Genomic DNA, 23164 nt, shown 5'->3' with positions numbered 1-23164 from the left:
CTTCGACTATGGACAATGGGCAATCCATTGGGTGCTGCTGCTGACACTTTCTCTAAGTCACTCTGCAAAACAAAAAACTGGACAACCCAAATGTATTTCTTAGATCTACTACTACAAAGATGACACCAAAGCTTCAGCCCACAGATATGCATTAGATTGTGATGAGAAGAATTGAAGACCCTGAGAGATACGGTAAGATAAAGTTGCATGAAGCAAAACCAGAGTCTCATATATTCTAATTTTCCAGATCATTTATGACCAATTTGGCTGCAAATATGTCTGGTAGATTTCAAGAGCAACTTGGATGTGGTGCCATCGTAGTCCCAGGCAACAATGGTTTGTGATAAGAGAGGCTTCAGCAAGCCCTTCTCATAAAGGTAAGAAAAACATAACGACAGAGAACAGAATGAGATGGTGTTTGGACAATGTTTTCAAAACCTAATTCAATTGAACTTCTGAATGAGCATCTGGAAATGGGAAGGAGAGGCATTTTCACAAGGTCCTTTCAGGACAGGAAATAGCTGATCACAAGAAGCATATTGCATCTGTTCACCATCCTTGTGGATTAGGGTGAAAGAAGAACTAATAATGCAGACAGTAGAGTTACTCAGGCTTTGAATTTGAAATGTCACTTTTACAGGGACTGTTAATATTGCCATGTGAAAAATGCTCATGGATCCTACTATCAATATTAGTAGAAGTTCATATTTTCACAGTGTAGTCAGAAATTTCTCAGAAATTAAGAGGTTGTCTAAGGGCAACAAAAGTACAAACTCTGTAGAGAGGTCACATAAAATAAATACAGTCCTTTAATTTCAGGAAACAATTTCACAAGAAGAAGTAGAAATGTCATTCAGTAAATTTACTGAGAAGCTAAATATTTTCAGAGTGCTTTAAAAGTGTAGTGGTACTTCTAAAGCCAGTTATACAGATTAATCACTTCCTAGTACATGCTAAATAAGATCAGAAACAGGTCTTCAGAAATTCAGAAAGTACCAAAATCCTGACCTTTAGGAACGCAAAAACCTCAGCCCATGGCTATGCAGAAACTAAGAGTTATGCTGGGTTACAGCACTAGCTTGGCAGAACATTTGTTCCATTGATCCTTGTTCTTCTTTATGGTTTTGTGTTGATTCTTAGGCTGAAGCCTTTTGTGCTGGTAAATAGCTTCAGAAGAAAAGAAAGGATTTAACAAAGGCTTTCGGCTTTTGAAGGAGTCTTTTCACCAGGTTATTTCTGAAAACAAAGAGAAGATGATACTACCGGTGTTCACAGGATATCATTCTACTTTCTTCCTTCCCTCTTCCTATTATTTCAACTTAACTTGACTTTACAAAATGAGGCATCAAGGAAAAAATAAAACCTGTGGCCAGTACAATTATCCAGTACCAGAATTATACAAACTAATTGGTTTCATATTTTGTTTTCTTCCGAAAGCAGTAGGAGAATGTTGTAATTGTTCTGATGTTTTCTAATTAATGTCTGAGAAGTATAGTGCCGGGAACAAGGTGCTTCAGAAACCTGCGACTCATCAGCTCCTCTTTGAATTGATAAACATGAAGAGAACTTCATGAAGAATTTATTTATACTCTTAATGTCGGGGGAAAAAGATAAATTCAAAGGTTCTGAAACAAACCCAAGTTTCACATCTAGACGTGGAGCGCATACAAATCTAACTGGGGAGCCACTGGCAAGAGGAGCAAAGGAACATTTTCTGGGCTTCCCATGCTGCCGACTTGCCGAGCGCTTCTAGCGCCTGCCGACCTCTAGCGATGCAGCAGTTACTTGCAGTTTCAGGCTTTGCCGGAGCACAGTTCCAAGAGCCTGAGAATCTAGGTTTGCACATATGTTTAGCATTTTGCACGTAAACAACTACTTCACCTGCACTAGATTAAGAACGCTTGGGAATTGAGTGGGTATGTGATCAGAGAGTTTGATGCAGCCTGGTACAGAGCGAAAGGTCATTCACAGCCCCTCCATCAGATGAGTTTTCAACTCCCACACGCTGACCAGGGTCATTCTGATATGTGCATTTGATTTGTGCCTATCCCCACTCTGGATGACAGTTTAACAGGGCTCAGAGAGCACATTTGAATTAATAATCTCTCTTAAAGGATAATTTGTAACTTGATTCGAAACAGCTATTTTTATAGTGCGTTGAGAGAAGTTTATATACTATGTCTAATTTCCAGTTTCTTCCACACTTTCTGGCTTTATTACACAACAAATGCGGAAACATCAAAACACCTCAAAAAATAAAATGTGTGCTTATTCTTAACACTGGAAACAAAATTCCTGCAGAGCACCTGTTCACAAAAAGCATCCAAAACTGTTCCTGAGGGAAAATATTTCAGAGGTGCTGTGATAAGCCATTAGATCCTACAGTCCTAGCCATAGGAAAAATCTTGTTGAGATCGATTGCTTTTAATAGTCTGGTGTTCCTGTAGTCATATCCCTTGCTGCACCAGTGGAGGCAACACCATCACAGTGTTACAGGACTCTGCTGCACCACTGGGTTGCAGTAATTTCCACCCCAATGGGTCCAAACCACCCACACTACAGTGATAGTTCAGAGGTCCAGTTCACAAATACAGAGCCAACATACCACATAGCCTGCTCTATTAAGGACAAATGAATTCAGAGCTGGCTTACCTTTATATGCTAGACTGTCTTTCTGTGCCAGGAGCTGAGCCATCCCTACTTTGGTGGGAAGCTGGCATGTCATAAGTTCACAGAACTGCACCTCTCCTGATAAAGACCCTTCATCTTGTTAATGTGTGTTTCAGGAGTTCATAAAACCTAATACTTGATTGTTCTAAAGCAAGCAATATTCTGTATGCTCTCAAAGTACATTTACAAAGAGCATGAGCATATCTGGCAGCAAAATGTCTTCTTACTAGAAGTCAAGTAAGCTGTCCCTTGATCTTTGCTAATGTTCTCCACCCTTTTCTATGCAATCTGTACTGGAATTGCATTATTGAAGTGTGAGCTAGTTCTAAAGGTCATAGATGGGAAAAAGCCTCACTATATTATCTTCCTTACAAAGATAAAATTCTGGTTGTATTAAAGTCATGAGGAGTTGTTACTGATTTTAATAGTTCTAGGATTTCAATAATTAAATCTGCTAAATTGATTTCATGGAGGTTCCAAATCTATTTTTCAAATACTCTGTCTGAAAATAAACTGCCAAAAAGGTGCTTTAACAAGATTTTACATGCAGGTGTTATTGGTACAGACATTAAGATGAAGCTCAGTAAAGGAGAAATTTGATCAAATAACAAGGAGATTTCCTAAAAACAAAGACCATGGAATAGTTTCTTAAAAGAAAAAAGAATAATCTTCAACACTAAGCCCGTTTAAAATGGGCTCACAGAAAAATCTCCCACTCCCCACCATAGACAAGATCTTCCTTGTCTCTAAACTAAATGAATTTGGTGGTGGCTTGGATAGCAAGGGTGAAACATGATGATGCAATCTGGCTTTTACAAGAGCTCTCTTTGTGATCTAGTGGAGCTCTTCTAGGGGGAGCACAGGCATGAATGAGCCTTGCAAGCCCCTGAACTTCCAGTCCCAAGTGAAACAAATCTTGCTCACTGGCAACTAAATATATCCAAGAGCTGTATTTTGTGGATGTAAACCACACTATAGTAGAAACTAAATATTAAAACAGGTCTCCATATATAAATATCTCAGAAAGCACCATATCCTATATCAAGGTCAACATTTTGCCACAAACATGATTGTCCCCTGCTATTGGTCTTATTGTGGTTCATCAGAACTCAGTCTGCAGCTCTGAAGCAAAAGGGGGTACAGTGTTGTATCTGTCTACCTACACAAGCATACATGTCCTGCCCAATTTGACAGGTACATTTCATTGCAATATGCTAATATTCAAGTATTATCTTGTTTAAACTGCAAACTAACTAATGATGGAAGTAGAACTGATGAGTTCCCATTTCCTTTCTTCCTCCATATTCAACAGGGAATTGTTGCAAGTTTAAAACACAAAATGTGTTCTACACACAGGAAGTTTTAAAGTAGGAGATGACACAGCCCCCTATACCAAAAGAACACCACCTCTGCCTACTTGCGATGCTGCCATTAACACAAACTTCTTACATAAGCAGACTTCACCACAGGGCAAACCAAGACTTTCAATGCTACAAACCGCTCCTGTAGGTTACTGGGGCATCAGGGAATGGTCCATTAACCCCAACAGGTTGTGGTGACATAGCTACATTAAAAACAACAAAGGCTTCAGTGCAGATGGTGCTGTAGGCTTCTACATCTTCCTGTCCCATTACTAGCTCTGTAACTTCTGCTTCTTTTCAAAGTCTGAATTCACTGCTTTTTAAATATCCCATGACATTCAGGGTAAGATGCACAAATGGTCCAGCCAGGACTTTCTAAAGCTGAAAAAGACCATCCCTTTATCTGGAAGAAAGCAGTGGCCACAGGACACATTTCTAATCCCTTATGAAGCCTTGTAAACATGCATGCTTAAAACAGCTTCAGTGTGAAGGATTAAAATTTCATGGCAGTTACTGTGTAATTTAACAGGCTAGATCTGTGCTGCCTGTATGACCATGCTGTCAGTAAGTCAAGAAATTCTGTGGCCATTATAAGAGGATACATCTGAACACCCATTCTGATTCTTTGGACTAGATGTATCTCAAGGCTTATGAAATAAATCTTCTCCCTTTCTGCTTGCCTAGAAGAATACAGCAGCCCCTTTGTTATCTGCCCACATCTGTATTTTTATTTGGGAAACAAATCCAACTTGACTTGACATTGAATTAGATCTCAAAAGAGCAATCAAAACCTGGAAAGCTCCTTCCTGGATATATAAGGCTTTAGATTAGACCCCAAATGACCAGAGCACTGTATCCTTCCACCAGATGAGATATTCAACCCTGTGCCCATTGGGGACCATATAAGTCAATGACTGCCAGAGGGTACCTTTCCCAAGTTAACTGGCTGGCTCAGTATCAAACTTTTCTTCACTTTGGTTTTAGCCATTTTAAAGGAATTAAAATGATGAAAATTATTTGAAGCTGGAATTTTGTTTTAGTGGTTTAGACTCATTCTGACTCCCAGTGACAGTTGCTCTGCTTGCCAGAGTCACACAAGAGCAGAGTAGCTGTGGGAGTTTGGATGCGATGAGCTCACTACATTTCTTGGAACCTGCTCTTTATTATATAAAGCATATGGTTTTGAAAACAGAAAAGCTGCCAAGATACTGTAAAAGCTACCAACCATATGGACATCCAACCAATACCGGATATCAGGTAATATTTGTGGATAAATTCTTTCTCCAGCTTTACACTATCCCTGGCTGGGACAACAAATTACAATACTTTTCAAATGCATCTTGCTAATACAACTGTTTAGATCAATTTCCATCTTTCTGGATGCATGAAAATACTAAGCCACATTTCTGAGTTTCTGAAATCCACATCAATGGTGATCACATGCTGTGCAGTGTGTATCTAACAGACAACTTTTTTTCCTGTATTTGTAATAACTCTACATGTCTTGGTGGAAACCTAATGAGGAACCTGTTATATCCTCCAATAGTTTCTATGAGCTAATAACATTACTGTAGGCTGCAGGAAATATTTTTTTGTAAGGAGTTTTCATGTGTCTGGGTAGACTTTAAAGTTAAATTCTTCAGTAATATGTGAATTTACTTATTTCTGCTTAGAACATTAAAACTCACAAGAACAGAGGTACTGAGAAATCCTAATAAAACTAGCAGAAAAAGTCAGGCTTTCACAGCAAATTTCCATAATTCATTATGGATTCACCACACATGGACTGGCTGCAGTAAATTGTCCTGCTGACAAAACTGCAAAGAACAGTGAATGGAACAAATTGAACTGCTCACAACACAAGGAAAGCAATGAGATCTCTAATTGGAGAAAATTAATTCCTCAGAGGAGTTCAGCCTGCTATCTTGGATTCCAAGTTTTACAGCTGAAAGAAGGCAATTATAATATTCCAAGTGATTCAGGTCGTGTTATTTGAGCTATATGCGAAGCTTTACGTCTGAATTCTTCTAAGTTATGGATTCACTGAGTTATAAATGGTCCCCTCCATTCAAAGCAAGTTATCTTGCAATGTATACACTGCAACTGAGAGGAGGAGGCCACCTTTCAAAAGCAGTTGAATGCTTTTCTGTACCCTGGATAAAGCCAGGCATTTGTCCTATTGCTTTAATGGTTTTACTCTGTTGTTTCTTTACTTCAGTATACCAAAGCTTTGGATGTAGAACTGGGCAGAATCTCAAAGTCTGGAGATCATTTACTAAACCTACATCTTTTCAGACTGGCTAAATGTTGGCACAAACAAGAACATTAGTCACCGTCATGACTAATGTTCATTAGTCACATTTTTAGGCTCAGAAACATAACAGCTCAGACTATCCATCAGATTAGATGACCAATCTTTCAGTTACTGGACAAACGTACATTGCTCACAGGTAGAAATGTTATTCTCCTCCTACTTTATAAGTCAGATATTTAACAGTATCTAACCTGGGATCTGGGAATGTTTCCCACCTTTTGCACCAAGGTCCATTCTCTGGCTGAGTACTGAGTTTGTTGGGATAAGGCTCAAATGTATGCCATTACCCATCTTCACCCTGAGCTATTACACTGCTTCTACTGGAAAAATGAGTAGGTGAGATTGACTGCACAGTCCAACTTGCCTCCCAGGGCTCTGGGGACACCTGTAGAACATGCCAGGCCCATAGTTTGGAGATGGCAATGACTTTGTCTAGTAACGGAGGGCTAAGCACGCACACAGGCCTTCCTAGCCTTCCTCCAGAGGTGAAAGTACCATGTGTTTCCTAACCTAGAACTTGCTCCTTCTGGATCTGCCTAAACAAGACTCTGCAGTTATTTAAGCCTGTAGTCAGTATTATTTTCCTGAAAAATTCTGAGAGAAAATTGCAAAGACATATCTTGTAAAAAAATCAGTAGATACTTTAAACACTCAGTAAGTGAAGGGAATGATGCATGAGTTTCAGGATGGTTAATGTTTTCTGTAATTCAGGGACAAGCCCTGGTCCAAAATCCTTCAAGATAATGGGCACTGGACCCACTGAATGCTCTAGTTTCTTCAGAATACAGAGACTTATTATGTTGAGGAGTCACTACTTCATGGTTATAATAGTGTACAAAAATGTGTTACTGGAATAGCTAATCTGAGTTTGTAGAAGGCAAACAACTCCTGCAAGCCTGTCACTGATTTCTAATACAGTGTTAAAGGTCAAAATGGCTGCTTTTTAAAGTGAAGAAATGCCTGGTTTAATGTTGAACCAAAGAAAGTATTTAAACTGCTATCCTTTAATACTCTTTAACAAAGCAAAGTCTGAAGGCGACACACAGACATGTTACTGATCTCCCAAAATAACTTCAGGGCTCTGTACCTGCAGGAGCCCTGTGCTGTCCCCAGGGGAAGGAAGTGGTAGCAACACCTTTGCTTTCAGACAGAAGTCAAATTTTGGCACATAAGTGAAAGAGAACATTTTCATACATTATTGTTTATGTAACTTCTGGTCTATGTAAATCTCCTGTTACTGTATTAGGACTTTAAAGAGGTTTAAATGTCAAAAGCCTCTCAGCTGATCTTTGAATCACAGTGTTCATTCAGAGCTTGGTTATATTATTGCCTGAAAGGTGGCAAGACAGAGAAGACATAACAAGAAGTCTGTTATACCACATACTGTGTACCCTGAGCTATACACAGCTCACTATTTCATTCATTTTATCTAGTGATTTATAAACTTTGAATGGAAACATTTTTGTGCACTCCAGTCCCTCTTTCAAACACCATTTTTTCTTCCTAGCACCATTTTACTGAAAGATGTGGTATGTGAACAGGGGCAGTAGAGCTCCTCCCTGCTAAAGGGCCCAGGCAGCACTCATGGAAGGTGAACATCCCCACTTAGCTTTGTCCAGCATGGAAATGAGCCAACAGATAATGACAGAGAGGTGAAACATCCCACTGGGAAATAAGGAAAACAAGAGGAAACAAGTTTTTATTGGAGAACACTTGCTAAAAACTCCTTCTCATTTAGATGTAAGTTCAGAGCTACTTGCTGATCACTGTAGGGTGTAAATCTCCCTTCATGAACATCAAGGAAATGCCCACTGCCATCAATATAGTCCTCTGAAATCCTCCCTTGGAAAGTGCTAGGTGTTAGGATGTTGATTTATTACATCTAAATCAGAGATAGAAAGGGCTGCCTAGTAAAAGATGACAAAGGGAGGGATGCTTAAAAGCATGAAAGTAAATGGCATGGTCTCTCCAGGGAGCGAGATATCTGTCTGTCACATCTGTCCCTGAATGCAAAGTGCTGTTCCATCCCTCCTCTCTGATTCACAGAGAACCCCATGACTAGTGGGAAAGATACATTTCCATCTCAGAGTGAATGTAGTGATACCTGAAGAATTCCGTGAAGTATACTGTATTTCTTAACCCTGGGAATCAGTAACAGCAGTGGAACCAGTGTATCCGACCATTGATTGTGTGTATAAACTGGCCAGTTTCCTTGGGAAACAGGTAAATACTGCACTATGGAGCCTCAATAACTGCCAGAAGACCACTGAAGCAAAGGATTATTTTTCTCCAGTTGTAAATAAAGATCTTTAAACTACACTTCTCTGCCTGGCTCTCAGGGAGGAGGTGTTGCCAGGGAATGTTGTTTTGTTTCTTGTGAAAAGCGCTATTAGCTTCAATGAAGCAGTCAAAGACACTGCTAAACATTCCCCACTGCTGTGACCACTTTTGCAAAGACCCACCAGGATTTAGAAGTCTGATTAGAAGCTTCTGGCCTTATAAGAAACTTGAATAGAGTACAGCTCAGGAAATATTTCTACCACATATTTAGGCCACACTGTGAATTAAATGATGTCTGTAATACATGTTTTCTCAACTGCCCACCCCCCAGCACTTAGAGGTCCCTCTGTTCTGCCTGGGTTGCTGATGTTCTTTTAAAGCAGCAGGTAAATCATTGTGATTTACAGTACGGCATATTAAGATAAATTGAGACATATTTCTTTGATGCCCCAGGTTGTGATGTGATTGACAAGAGCTCTTACCAAGACTAAAAAATGAAACTGTCACCAGTCAGAACTCTTTCAGTGCCAGTCAATGTCACACAACCTTTTCTTCTGCAAAAAATCATGGTAATTTCTAAAAGGAAAAGGGGGCTGGACACAGTTTATGGCTCAGGTTGTGTAAACATCACACCAGAGCACTCTCTTTAGAAGAACTCTGGCTCTCACTCACTCCTGCACCATCTCACTCTTCTTTCTCACATCTTCTGTTGTGTCTGAACTAAAGCAGAAAGCACTTTAGGCCAGGGACTGTATCTTTTTATATTTTGTAAAGCACCTAGAATGCTTTTAGTTGTCCTAAGACAATTGATATTGTATAAAGAGAAATTAATAATTTCTGCTGTAGAAGGAGATTTTTACACAGCTGCCTTAAGTTTGCGACTGCTCTTTTTATAATAATAACAGCAAGAAGAGTTTCAGAAATTGTTAAATTAGGCATGAAGTGTCTAAGTGAATTATGATACCCCAGTACTATGATTACCAAGCACTAAACATCTGCACTGGAACAGAAACTGAATTCCATGGGCAAAATACATAGCTGCTCTATCATTCCATAATGTATTATCATCAAAATCAGTGTTTAACATAAAGTAGGCTTATTCTTTTTGGTCAGAATCCAAAATTTCACTTCTACAGCACAACTTCTAAACTTTCTCCATGCACATACCTCTTCATTTTGGTGCTATGCCATCACATTTTTCATTCTCCACTCTGTTAATATCAACTCTTGTTTGTCTTCAACAAGGACCTTGAAATTTCCACTTGCAATTTACTGTATTTCTGGGCATTCTCTCCAGTGATAGCTTTCAGTTTCCATCTATTTGCTCTTTCCTTACTATTTCTTACCCAGATTCATCTTGCAAGACTACAACCTCCAACCTCCTTTCCTAATAACTAATCAGGCCACTAAATGGTGACTAAAGGTAAAGCTGATGTTTACCAGGAAATGTGCACATTTTGAGTTTAATATTTGAAATAGCACACATACAGGTGGATGTCTCTGCAGTTGTACTGTTTGCCATTTTCCTCCTTTTTAGTAGCTGGTGCAGCGCTGTATTTTTGACTTTTGGCCTGGGAACAGCGTTGATAACACCGATGTTTTTAGTTATCGCTCAGATGTTTAGTCTGACCAAGGACTTTGTGAGCCTCATGCTCTGCCAGGGAGGAGGGGAAGCCGGGAGGAAGCAGAGACAGGACACCTGACCCAAACTGACCAAAGAGGTATTCCATACCACAGCACGTCATGCCCAGGATGTAACTGAGAGTTACCTGGAAGGGCTAGGACTGCGGGGTTGGAGGAGGTATGGGTCGGTACTTGGTCAGGCAGGGTGGAGCGACTTATCGGTTGGCGGGTGGTGAGGTGTTGTATTCTCTTCCCTTGTTGTTTCCCTTATCATTATTATTATTGGTGGTAGCAGTAGTGATTTGTGTTATACCTTAGTTACTAAACTGTTCTTACCTCAGCCTGTGGGAGTTGCATTCTTTTTATTCTCCTTCCCATCCCTCTGGGAGCAGGGGGAGGGCAAAAAGAGGGGGGGAGGGGGGGAGTGAGAGAGTGACTGCATGATTTATGGCTGACTGGGTTTAAACCACAACACTTTCTTAACAGATCTTCTGCCTATAAGTTACCTGCTTAAATTTAAAACTGTCTGGAGGAAGAATTAACACTTTTCACTTGAGAAAATTAATGTGATCAAGCAGAGGTTCGACTTAGCAGTTTGCGTTTGACATCAGCTTCTTGTATGGATTCATTTATGCATTTAGGCTGTGGTTCCATGATGGCTTATCTAAGCATCACCATCAAAATGGATCTGGTCAGATTTGAGAACATGACTGCCATTCACACAAATTAAACATACTATACAGGAGAGAGTTTAACCTCTGTGGAGTGTTTTCTGGAGGCTTTACGCTGGATGCAGGAGGAAGGATGTTCCTTGATCTAGCATAAAAGTAGAAATATGCAGGCAGATTATATCTGATTAGCTATAAAGCCTGACAGTACAAAATAGATCCATCAGTGTTTTTTTAACAAATTTGAATCTGCAGTGAGTTTATGTTAAAACAAAGCTTGGCTTCAGATGGCCATGGTATTTCTGATGAAACGTGAGGATCTCTGAAGGCAAATTTACCATACTGCCAAACCCTGATGTGCAAGACACTGACATGTGCCCTCTTCCAGTTCTAGCTCTGACAAATCAGGCTGTTAGGTCCACTAATGTCCAGGCCTTTCCCAGCACATCTCCCAGTCAAAATTCCCAAGCAGAATTTTGGGTTGTCCCTGTAACTGCTTTATCATCACCTCTGCCAAGAGTGCAGCTGTAGGAGATAGGGGGTCACATTGGGAGGACTTTACTGCCTGCCCACAACATATATCAGTACCAACACCACTGACTGATGCCAACAGAGCTGAAAGGACTTGCTGACAGCACAGAAGATATTTAGGTATTTGTAACAATTTCTAGAAAACAGAGAGATTTAAAGCCAGAGGAGAATCCTGACAACTGCAGCTGAAATCCTCAGATACGCAGTGTAAGCAATGGCAGAATTATAGCCAGTATTGTCTGTATTCTGCACTGCTTTCCACAACAAGCTGCCCTGCGAAGGAGCAGCACAATAGAGTAACTGATTTCCTTCCTTTCTCTTTTTATTCTAAAACTTTAACCAAGAAGATGTTCTGGCTCAGAATATGGTCACTGGAGAATGAATACATTTTTATATCCATAAAAAGCCATTGTCTTGTTTTAAATGATATTTAAATAACCTTTTTGTTCATTTCCAGAAAATAAGCATAGAAATCAGTTTTGGTATCTAGTAAGACAACAGGATCAACTCATAACGTATTGGTCACCAACCACTTACTGTTGGAGAAATGAACACAAAGGAATGCTTCCCAGAATCTGTTTACAGGATTGAACAATGTTTACATGAAACAGTCGAAGAACTTCACATATCCAGTAAGACAGTTAAAAGTAGTAATGGTACACTTGAAAACAGTAATGGCAAAATTTATCCAGTGATTTGCCACAAATAGTTTGCCCAGTTCTAACCAGTACTGTCTTATAAATTAAGAGACGTTCCCTTATGGGATTTACACAACAGTTTAGCAGCTTTCACTTAACCCTGACCTTTTCTCTCTTCCTTCTCTCAGTTTAGCTGCTATCAGAGGAAAAAGAACCTGAGAAGTGTTATCACAACAAGCTATTTGAACGAGTAGCATCCAGAAGAGAGCGAGAGAAAGTGGTAATCAACAGGCCATATCAAATGTAAAAGAACTAGAGGTGGTACAGTTTAGAAGAAAAACAAATCAATGACTAGAAACAGCCTCTAACAAAAATCCCCATCACGAACTTTCCATGCATTCAGTATATTGACAAAGGGTCTAGATACTGGGGCAGAGCTGACCCAGAGAAGTTTTGATTTTACTGGGCTGTTCTGAATGTTGTTCATGTGCTACATTGCAAATAAAGGTCCCTTTCTGTAACCACAAGAACAATAACAGTGACACCAGAATGCTTCTCATGCCATTCAGGGCAAGTCACTGCAGTGATTTTGTTCAGGCCTCTATTTAGATCTTCTGTCCTTATTGCAGCAATATTTCCGTGGTTTCCGTGGTTCTTCTCCCTTGCTCCGAGTTACGCAACTACTCTGTTTACAGCTTATTTCTTCTCGCTGGAAACAAATGACTCCTAAGAGCCCTTCTTCATTCAGGGAACGCAGATGAAGCTGACAGGGAAGGAGATGTTTGCTACCATCTGCTGGTGAACTAGAGCTGGGGACCAAATGAGCACCATAGACTTGATTTTCTGTATTACCTGACCCCCTCAGCAAGAATCTGCTGATCCACTTTAGTCACATTCATTTAAGGGTTTGGCAGGAGGATAAGAAAATACTGACATTTTTGTTGTCTGACAAGAAACCAGCAAAGGTGGGCATGCTACATTATAAGAAAAATAATCAGAGAAAGGTGGAGAAAGAGATTTCAGTCCTCTAAAGGTGAGCAAATCACTGCTAGCAAAATCTTTGAGGAGACGTGGGAGCTATAGAATTCTCAGAAGTATAATGACAAGAAGAAAACCTTCATCATGGCTCAAGATAGTAAAACTCTGAGATTATTGCTAGAAATAAAAATGTCATCACCTCAAAAAGTCCTATGGCAATAGCTCCCAGATCAGACAACCCAGTCCAAAGCTGATTGTATCAGTGTGCAGTGGGGTTCAGGGTTGCTAAGACAAGTATCTGGGGTCATGGACTATTACTGGACTGTGAATATTGTGAAGAGTTAAGGGAATTTGTCAACCTCTCTTTTGGGTTCATCAAAAGTGACAAAATTGACTAACAAATATATAACATGGGGTGTGCCTGCACCTATGAGCAAGGAGAAAAAAAAGAGGTATCACACAGGCTGGTAAGCCTTGAAACAAGTTCATAGAAGCTGATGTACAAATATCTAGTGTATATAGTGGGGAACTATTTAAAAGCAAGGTGAAAGAAAGCATTTCAAACGAAGACTGGAGGCAGTAGCTGTTTCTGGACAGTTTGCCAGGAATCTTACACTTGGAAGTGCTTAGCAGCTCTATATTTAACAGTTACAAATGAAGTGGGTACTGTTCAAGGAGAAATGTAGTGTTCTACAAGCTGAAAACAATGTTCAAGTAAAGAACAAGCTGAAATTATTCCCCAGTGGTGCTGAGCCTCCTTATCTCCATCACCTTCCCTGATTCAACAGGATGTGGGAAACAAAGCAGCTCCTTGGACTAATCCAAGACCTTCCTGGATTCAGGCCTAGAATAATCCATAGCAGCATGTGCCACACTCACGCTGCCCTCCTCCTGCGCGCACTTGTCTCTCAGGTGCCAATACATGAGGATGCCACTTGCCATCACTGCACTGTCCATCTTGCCATCACTGCACCGCACAGCAGAAGCTCATGGTCTGGCCCTTTGCTACGGTGCACTAAATCCGTACATTAGCCTGTTTCTGTTTGTACTGTATTTACCACTGTTGGTTTTGACACTGGGGATGTATTTAGACACTACCACAACAAAGCAATAACAAACTGTTCACCAATGTGTGCTTCCCCTTGCTGAGCAGGGCAGGTGACTGTAGCTCTATGTAACTCTAACTGAGGTTTCTAAAACAGCAGCAGGGAAGGTTATTCTCAGCCAGAAAAGCTGTGTGCTGCTGCCCACTTCCCATGCCTCCCATCCTACCTCCCCATCAGCCCTTCACAAGCAGGAGCACTGTATTCAACTTGCTGCAGAAAGAAAGTGAACACTAAGGTCCGGATTTTTCTGGTTTCCTTATCACAGATACTGCTCCCTTCAGAGGATTTGAACATTGTTCCCACATCCTTAGGGAGGAGTTTACATCACTATTTCTTAACAGCCTTTCAGATGACAGGTTACAGCCCCAACGGCTGTAACTGCCAGGGGAAGAGAGCCATTGTGTAGCTTTGGAAAGCTGGCAACACTGTGTTTGGATCAGGCTCCAACTGCCTGCAAAGCTACCCCCAGCTCATTTATCTATCCATGTCAGGATGATAAAGCACAGCATCAGTTGACAAGAAAACTCCGAGTTAGGTTGATCCCCATCAAGTGAATTTTCTGGTCTTGAATAGAAAGCCACAAACCAGCGGGTTTTGCTGCTTCCCCCTCTACAGTTCAGACAAGGATTCAATGAAACCAAATCACCAACAGTAAGAGAAAATCAATAGGATTCAAGTGTAGCTAATCCTCGCTGAGCAAGTACATTCTGTAACTGAATCTGTTTGTACCCTGCATATTTCAGTTGCATTCATCCAAGCAGCATGTCTTCTATTCATGGGTAAGGAAATGAGTGGTAGGAGTTTGTTGCTATATCAATAGCTACGTGATCTTGCTATCTGCTTTAAAGCCAGGTATAGGACACTAAGAGGCGCAACACGAGACTCCCCAAAAGTTGGCAGCAACTGATTGAAAATGCAACAGTAATTCATGTGAGTGAAACCTGAAAAGCCCTTTGAAGAGGGACTCTGGCCAAGCTGATACTGGCTGCAGTCTGATTTGTGTAACCCCACATGTACCTCAGAGTACTCAGCCCTGTGCTCCGCCTGTAAAGCTCCATGCCTGTTGACAGATCAAGAAGTACCAGCAGCCTGTTCTCTAAGGAGGGTGGAAATGAGTGGAGGCAGACTGATACGGAAAGGTGAGAAAGAACCAGTCCTCTCCTCCAGGCTTTATATTAAAGATGCTTATGTTTTATAATAAAGATGCTTGCTGCTTTGTTTTTCAAGCATTGGTGCCTATGTGAAAAGCCATGTTCAATTCTGAGTTGTCCTGTATCCATACCCTCCCCCACTTCTAATGAAACTAGTTTTTACAAAACAAGAGTGTGAAATGTCTGGAGCAGGAGTCCTGTCTTTTTTGCACTAAAATACCATAGAAATTTATAGTTTACATACAATTAGAATAGGCTTTAGTTAGAATATTTTTTACCAGTCCTTCTAATGAGAAATTAGTTTCTAACAGAAATGAACTCTGCATAGCATAGAGCTGAAAGATAACAATTCAGGACAGAACTTCCACCATTCCTTCCAGCCTCAAGACATCTACAGAGCTGCCACATCCTCCTGGCACTACCAAACTGTGCAAGACTCATCTGCTCGTGGTGCTGTGGTATGTGGAAAAGCAGAACATCTCAGTGTAACCTGCAGTCTGGGCCACTTACTCTTGAAAGAAAAGATTTAGCAGTCTGAAAGTAGATGTGTCTGTCTTCCTCCTCCTGCAGTGACGTGACCTCTTTCAGCTTCTAAAGATTTAATTTACTTGCAGTACCATCTCTGATCTGGCTGATATAAGGATGTAAGCAAGGTAAGGTTGTAGGGAAACAATATCTTTCATTGGCTTCCTCCTACTGTTGAAGTGGAGAGCTCATGTGCCTGAAACCTTGTCAGACTTTTCCAATTGTAAGAGTTGGTCAATAAAAAAATATCCTTTCCTTAAACTAACTTAGCATTATTTATGTAAGTTCTATTGCAGAGCCATCTCTTCTGCTGGCTTAGCATCTCATCTTGTTTTTCCATATAATTGTGCTCACTTTTTCACATATTTTTTACTTAGTACATTTCAGGAAGTTTTACTGCACCATAGATTAAGCCTTTGCTAGTGTTTGCATGTTGCACATATCAATAATTTAAATTATGAAAATAATAGAAGAGCTGGAGAACTGGAAACACTTCCAGTTCCAGGATGCACCTTTCAGTACTCTTCTGTTTGTTCCAGAGGGATTTACTACAATGCACTTACATCTAACAGCCCTCAGCAATGTAATAAATGAGCACTGAAATGAAGCACCCAGGTTATTCACATCCATGTCTGCTCTAGCAAGAGCTCAGGAGTCAGGGTCAGGTAGGAACACTGCAGCATGGTAAAATCCAGTATCCTTTTCCATTCAATCCCCTCTTCTAAGTGCCTTGCAGCCGAAAGGCAAAGAGTTGTAAATCCTTGCAACTCTGATACGAAGGTAGAAAAATCTTTAACACACCATTAATAAGTATAAGTAAAGTCATTCTATGTTGTGTTGAAATTATCTTTTCACTACCATTTAGTGAACATGCATGTTTGGAAATGTACGTTTTCCTAATAAATAGGGAAACTGAAGCAATATCACCATACCTATCTCTCACAGAGAGAGGATGTCAAGTAAAACTAATTTCATGTGAATTTTGCTCCAAAAAACTTTTTCCCCAGAAGACAGGTTTTTATTTGGTGTATGATGCTACATATAGCACAGATCTAGGGCTTGGGACCACACTGTACTAGGCCTTTTAAAGAATTTCTAATAACAGCTTCTGAGCACTGTCTACCTCACAAGTCAAGAGAAAAGACAAGTCTGAGACTGAGAAAATGATACAGCAAAGATACATGGCAACTATTTATGCAGCATAATGAATCCTGAACTGCTAAAGCAAGAGCAATTACCCTGCTCTGCTACTGTATCTAGTTATTCATAATTATCTCACATTTGAGAGTCATAATAACAGACAGAGGTGAGGTTTCTACAGTAACTGCTCTATAAGTAACAGACTCTAAAATTAAGTTTTTAAAGCAACACTTCAGAAGATAGTGGCTGTCTTCTCAAAGTGCACTATAGTGAAAGCACACACTCACTAGAAGAGAAATGCAAGGCAATGAACCTGGTCCCAGATTATCCTGACAATGCTGGTGTCTTAAGGATGAGATGGGAACATTTGTCTCAAGGAAATGAAGATCTGAACTGAATTGCTGAATGGGAGAAGGAGCTGATGTGCAAAGCATCTTTAGCTTCTGCCATATTTTATAACAACCCCATGCCGGATAAATTATGAATCTAAGCGTTTTTTTTCTTCTAGTCCCTTATCATAGGGATGTAAATTTTTCTAATTTATTGTACCTCAATACAGCTCACAAATTCTTGCAATCCCTAAATTATCTAGGAAGCTTGAAATATTTGCTGAAGCAGTGTCTCTTCCTTTCAGAAAGAGTAGCTTGTGTTTCTGTACCCCTCTGGATTAGCTGTAATGCTATGCATTACATATGCCATATACTGGCGTTTCCAGACCAGAATGAGGAAAGTGACCGTGAATTTGGCTATTTTAGAAGTTAAATGTAAAAAGCTATAAAGGCAATGAATAAGCTGTTCTCTAGAACCAGATCCAACTCCATCCAACCAGTCATGCATACGCCACTATGCAGTGCAGTTCCATTAAAATGTTATTACCCCCCTTAACATTTTGTAAACACAGCCTAAAGTTGGGAAAACAGTTTAGATACTCATTTTCCTTTACCATCAACCTTTTTAAATGATGCATATCTGAGCTTACCTTCCACGTGATGGAGGGGCAGGCTGCCAAGGTGAAGGTAACTTTCTCTGTCACTACATTGAAGGTGACACGAAACATGGTTTGTATTCCAGTGGCCTCAGACCCAGGGTAGAAATCTTCAGTGACGGTCACACTGCTCAGTTGTGTACATGCTGCCAGGCTCCTGTCACACTGTGCTGTACATTCAGTAAACCCATAACGTTATGATGGAAGTTGAAGCCTGAAACAGCTGTAACGTTCAGCTTTTCCCAGCAGCCTTGCTCCTGTGTGTCAGAACTAATCAGATTAGCTGGTTTTACTTGTCTGAGTTGGGACTAACAGGTTAGCAGAACAGTTTGGGTGGGGGAAGGGAGCAGTAAATAAATCAAATTAGGGCATTTACTAAGCAGCTGAGATTTCCTTCCTGCTTGCCTTTGTCTCTTTACAGGACTCACACAGAGCCAGGACAATGCACCACAAAAAAGCAGCTTTGTTTTAGAACAGCTCTTTGTATAGGAGAATTTCTCAAACTTTGCCTTAATTTGATTCGTTTTTGGTTGCCAGTTATCACCAAGAGGAGAGCTCTCCCAGAGCGGCCTGGATGTCATGCAGATAAACAAGTCTCCGACAAAAAGGGCATGTATTGTGCTTTTTTCATCCCACAATACCCACCAAGGCAACACACTGGCTGTGCCGAGAGATCAGTCACACTATCTGCTCTGCACAGTGCTAGAGAGCAAGATTCACAAATGGCCTAATCTGAAGACTAGGGCAAAAGGGTCAGATGGACAAGACAGGACAAGACAGGACAGGGCAGGAAAGGTACGTTTTTACTATTCTCAGTCTGCTTTAGAGTACTTTTTCCAATTCTATTACTGACTGTGGCAGATTTACCCTCATGGGAAGGAAAACTCAAAAGAAGAAAGGAAAAAGGGAAATGAAGTAGTATAATAGACACCATTAACAGTGGTTGACTGGATGCATAGTCTGTGCTACATGATGCAGGAGATGATGCACGTGGGAGACACTTCCTGCATGAAGTGGTCTCCCTCAGCAGCTGCAGTCAGTTCTGACTGACACCATCACATAGTAGTACCAGCACGTGAGGAACAGACTTAGTTTTGGTAACTTGTCCCTCGTCTATATTTATCTTTCCAAAAATAGGCCTGTAGTTCATTAATCACCCAATTTCCTTCCTTGCCAGTGGAAAAAGATAGGTGGGATAAACAGCCCTCTGAAACTGCCTCTTTCTTACCACCAGCTAAAGAGAGAGATCAAGGTGCTTGGTGACAGCCAGCATGGTTTCACTAAGGGCAAATCCTGCCTGACCAATTTGATGGCCTCCTATGATGGGGCTACAGAACTGATGGACAGGGGTAGAGCAGCTGATGTCATCTACCTGGACTTGTGCAAAGCGTTCAACACTGTCCCACACGACATCCCTGCCTCTAAATTGGAGAGACATCAATTTGATGGATGGACCACTCGGTGGATAAAGAACTGGCTGGATGGCTGCACACAAAGAGTTGTGGTCAATGTCTCAATGTCCGGCTGGAGACCAGTAACGAGTGGTGTCCCTCAAGGATCGGTGTTGGGACCGGTCTTGTTCAACATCTTTGTTGCTGACATGGACAGTGGGATTGAGTGTGCCCTCAGCAAGTTTGCCAATGACACCAAGCTGTGTGGTTTGGTTGATACCCTGGAGGGAAGGAATGCCATCCAGAGGGACCTCAGCACGCTTGTGAGGTGGGCTGATGCCAACCTCATGAAGTTTAACCATGCCAAGTGCAGGGTCCTACACCGGGGTCGGAGCAATCCCAGGCACAGATACAGGTTGGGCAGAGAAGAGATTCAGAGCAGCCCTGTGAAGGACTTGGGGGTGTTGGTGGATGAGAAAATGAACATGAGCCGGCTTCAGTGTGTGCTCACAGCCCAGAAAGCCAACCGTATCCTGGGCTGCATCAAAAGGAGCGTGACCAGCAGGTTGAAGGAGGTGATCCTGCCCCTCTACTCTGCTCTCGTGAGACCTCACTTGGAGTATTGTGTGCAGTTCTGGTGTCCTCAACATAAAAAGGACATGGAACTGTTGGAACAAGTCCAGAGAAGGGACATGAGGATGATCAGGGGACTGGAGCACCTCCCGTATGAAGACAGGCTGAGGAAGTTGGGGCTGTTCAGCCTGGAGAAGAGAAGGCTGCGTGCACACCTCATAGCAGCCTTCCAGTATCTGAAGGGGGCCTGTAGGGATGCTGGGGAGGGACTCTTGATTAGGGACTGTAATGATAGGACAAGGGGTAACGGGTTAAAACTTAAACAGGGGAAGTTTAGATTGGATATAAGGAGGAAATTCTTTCCTGTTAGGGTGGTGAGGCACTGGAATGGGTTGCCCAGGGAGGTTGTGAATGCTCCATCCCTGGCAGTGCTCAAGACCAGGTTGGGCGAGGCCTTGGGTGATATGGTTTAGTGTGAGGTGTCCGTGCCCATGGCAGGGGGGTTGGAACTTGATGATCTTGAGGTCCTTTCCAACCCTAACTAGTCTATGATTCTATGTGTTGACATTTCAGAAAACTGATGTGACTTGAGATTAATACCTCCCTTGAAAACTGACTATTGAGTGTTAACACTTAGTTCAAAGATGTATTGGCTTTCTCCTACTTGCTCTGTGGGTCTGGTCTGTGACTCTAGACAGATGTTTGTTGCCAAGTGAGGAAGCTGTCAAAATGCCCTGAGTATGTTTCATTCTTCTGGTCAGTAACTGTACCACGAGTAACACATTCGTAATGTTGGAAAGAGGCTAAACTGGAACCCTTTACTCTTGCCAGTGAATACCTACTCATACAAAGGTTGCAGCAACATTAGACATGCAACAACTCACCGAGGGGAGTAGTACATTGACAATCTGACTTTGTAAAACATATTTTAGTCTAATAATCTAATTCTTGTGGTCCAGAGGAAGCCACACACCATGCAAAAGCTAAGGAATGCCCCAAACCTTTTGATGACAGCATATGGCTTGATTCCTGTATGTTAGTACCTGAACTGGCAGAACTGAAGTCCAGTGTCTTTAAAGGGCACAAAAGCCACATCACAAAACCATTATTTGAAATCATAACAGACCGTTTGGCTCATCCCAGTATCAGGATCCCTCCCCAAAAGGTCAATAAACCAACCAGCCTGTGTTCAATTACCTTCAACCTGAATAAGATGAAAAAGGAGAATTTCATAGGAAGCCCACTGTGAACACAGGTGTATGGACCTGATGCACAGAAATCATCTGTTTGGTGGGATTAGGTTGAAAGGGGGCTTTGTTATTTTATAAAGAGAAAATAAGATTCAGCTCCCTGCAAATAATATATTGATAGGAAAATACTTGCATATTTCTGAAGAGACTTGTGCACACTGAAAAATGTTTCTTTCCTTTCCACAACTGATTTCCTACAGTCTGCTTTCATTTACTTGTCTTATTTAGATTTGTTTAGGAATAGTCAAGCACCAGTCAATGAAATGAGGCAAAATCAGATGAAATATCTTATTTCTCTGATTTTATAAAGACTACATGTTGTTTTTTTCTTTAAAGTGCAGGTTTACTGAGAATCTGACATAGAAAGTTTCCTTCATGAGAAAAGATATATTTCCAAGATGGCTTCCCTGTAAACTGTCTTCCAAGTGCCAACAGTGCTGTTCCTATGAGATGTAGCTGTTGCAGAAAGTCAGGCTCAGGTTAAGACAGGTCCTCCAATAGTTTGCGCCACACTGATAGAGAGCTCTGGGGATGAAAACCTGTAGCATGAAGACACATGATTCTTAGGTTGATAATGTCTTTAGTGCCCACTGTGCTGCTGAGCACAAATATTGGTGTTTCTGTCTATTTTTAATCGAAGCAACAGTCTCATAACTTCAGAAAACAACAATAATCATGATTCAAGGTCATTACAGGTGCATAGCCTGGTGTAACTAATTCTCACTTCCCAAGAAAAAAAGCACAGGGCAAGTTAAACTGCTTTTGGAAGAAGAAATCTCTGTCATATGCTTCTACAAAGAAAAAGCAGAATACTTTTATAACATTATCCACAAATTACTTCTGGGGGTAATTTCATTGCATAAATAAATATGATTTGAGTCATAATAAAATAACAAATGTATTTTATTCCACAACTGTTACATTTATAAATCATCTTTGACATGTAACTCATTGCCTGCAGTACCAGTTCTTTGTAATAATTTTCCAATTGTCTTAACTTGGGTCTCAATCATACAGATTAAATCTGAGACATAGACCACCTTCAATTCCCATCTTTGCACAGCAAAGCATCTAGCATAAGATCATCAACCCTGGAAAGGGCTACTGGACACAATTATGGTAAGAAAAAAAAGAAGGAGCCTAGCATATGAAGCCTCCAAACTAAATATCCAGCCAATACTAGATACCTTTTCTTCCTCTCCACATTATCCTTCAGCTTCTCTCTCCTCTTGTCTCTCTTCCTTATTTATGATTTATGCCTTCTTTTCATGTCTTGTTACCATATGCACTGTAAGTTCCTCAGGGCAGTATTTGATTTATTCTACATACATCAGAGTTTCTTGAGCATAAATGAATTATCAATTAAGAAACTCAACATTAAGAAAAGCCAGGCTGAGATCAGTCAGCCTGAATTACCACCTAAAAGTATTTAGAAAAGTTATTCCTCAGGCACCTTTTCTCCTCCTGTTAATCCAAAGACGTGAATAATACATATGTTTAAAAAAATCCATTTTTTTAATATGCTGAATACACTGACTTAGAAAATTGTGTAGAACATCACAAGGGGAAGCTTAGTGACAAATGCTGGTTTATGGTGTACTCAGAAATAACCACTATTAATCATTAGTACCCATCCCTCTGCCTACAAACCATATATGTCAGCATGCATCCTGCTTTTCCATGACATCCCACACTTCTCTTCCTTCCCAAAGAAATGAGCAAATCCAGAAGTACATCCCAACACAGCAACAATTCTGGGCATAGATTTTAGATCCATCCAGAAAGATGGAGTTCCTACCCATCTTAACATACAAGGTTAATTGAGACACTGTTGTTCTGTGCTAGTACCTGTTCCTCCCATAGATACATGTGGGATTTAGTCCATGAAATATATGTAACATCGCATCTTCTTAGTGTCTCACAGACAAGCAGTGTGACTTTCCTCCAGAGTCGGTGTTATAATAGCAAAGCAAACTGTGA

General features: G+C 40.8%; 1 protein-coding gene across 2 annotated transcripts in view; it reads right to left on the bottom strand.

The window, feature by feature from the left end:
- Positions 1-18198, bottom strand: part of SPATA13 (spermatogenesis associated 13) — a 148983-nt gene extending 130785 nt beyond the window's left edge. Inside the window, exon 1 of one of the 2 annotated variants that reach the window (XM_057399614.1) lies at positions 17965-18198. In XM_057399614.1, the coding sequence (XP_057255597.1) occupies positions 17965-18042 (78 nt within the window). In that variant the 5' untranslated portion in view covers positions 18043-18198. The remainder of the gene's footprint in view (positions 1-17964) is intronic. The other variant, XM_057399608.1, reaches the window with a different exon arrangement.
- Between the last annotated feature and the right edge of the window lie 4966 nt (positions 18199-23164).

This window comes from Pezoporus wallicus, unplaced genomic scaffold, assembly GCF_028554395.1.
Source record: "Pezoporus wallicus isolate ANWC-B61680 ecotype Strahan unplaced genomic scaffold, APGP_CSIRO_Pwel_v1 scaffold_6446, whole genome shotgun sequence".
Lineage (NCBI taxonomy): Eukaryota > Metazoa > Chordata > Aves > Psittaciformes > Psittacidae > Pezoporus > Pezoporus wallicus.
Note: the sequence above shows the minus strand (reverse complement) of the source record. Positions and strands in the feature narration are given on the sequence as shown.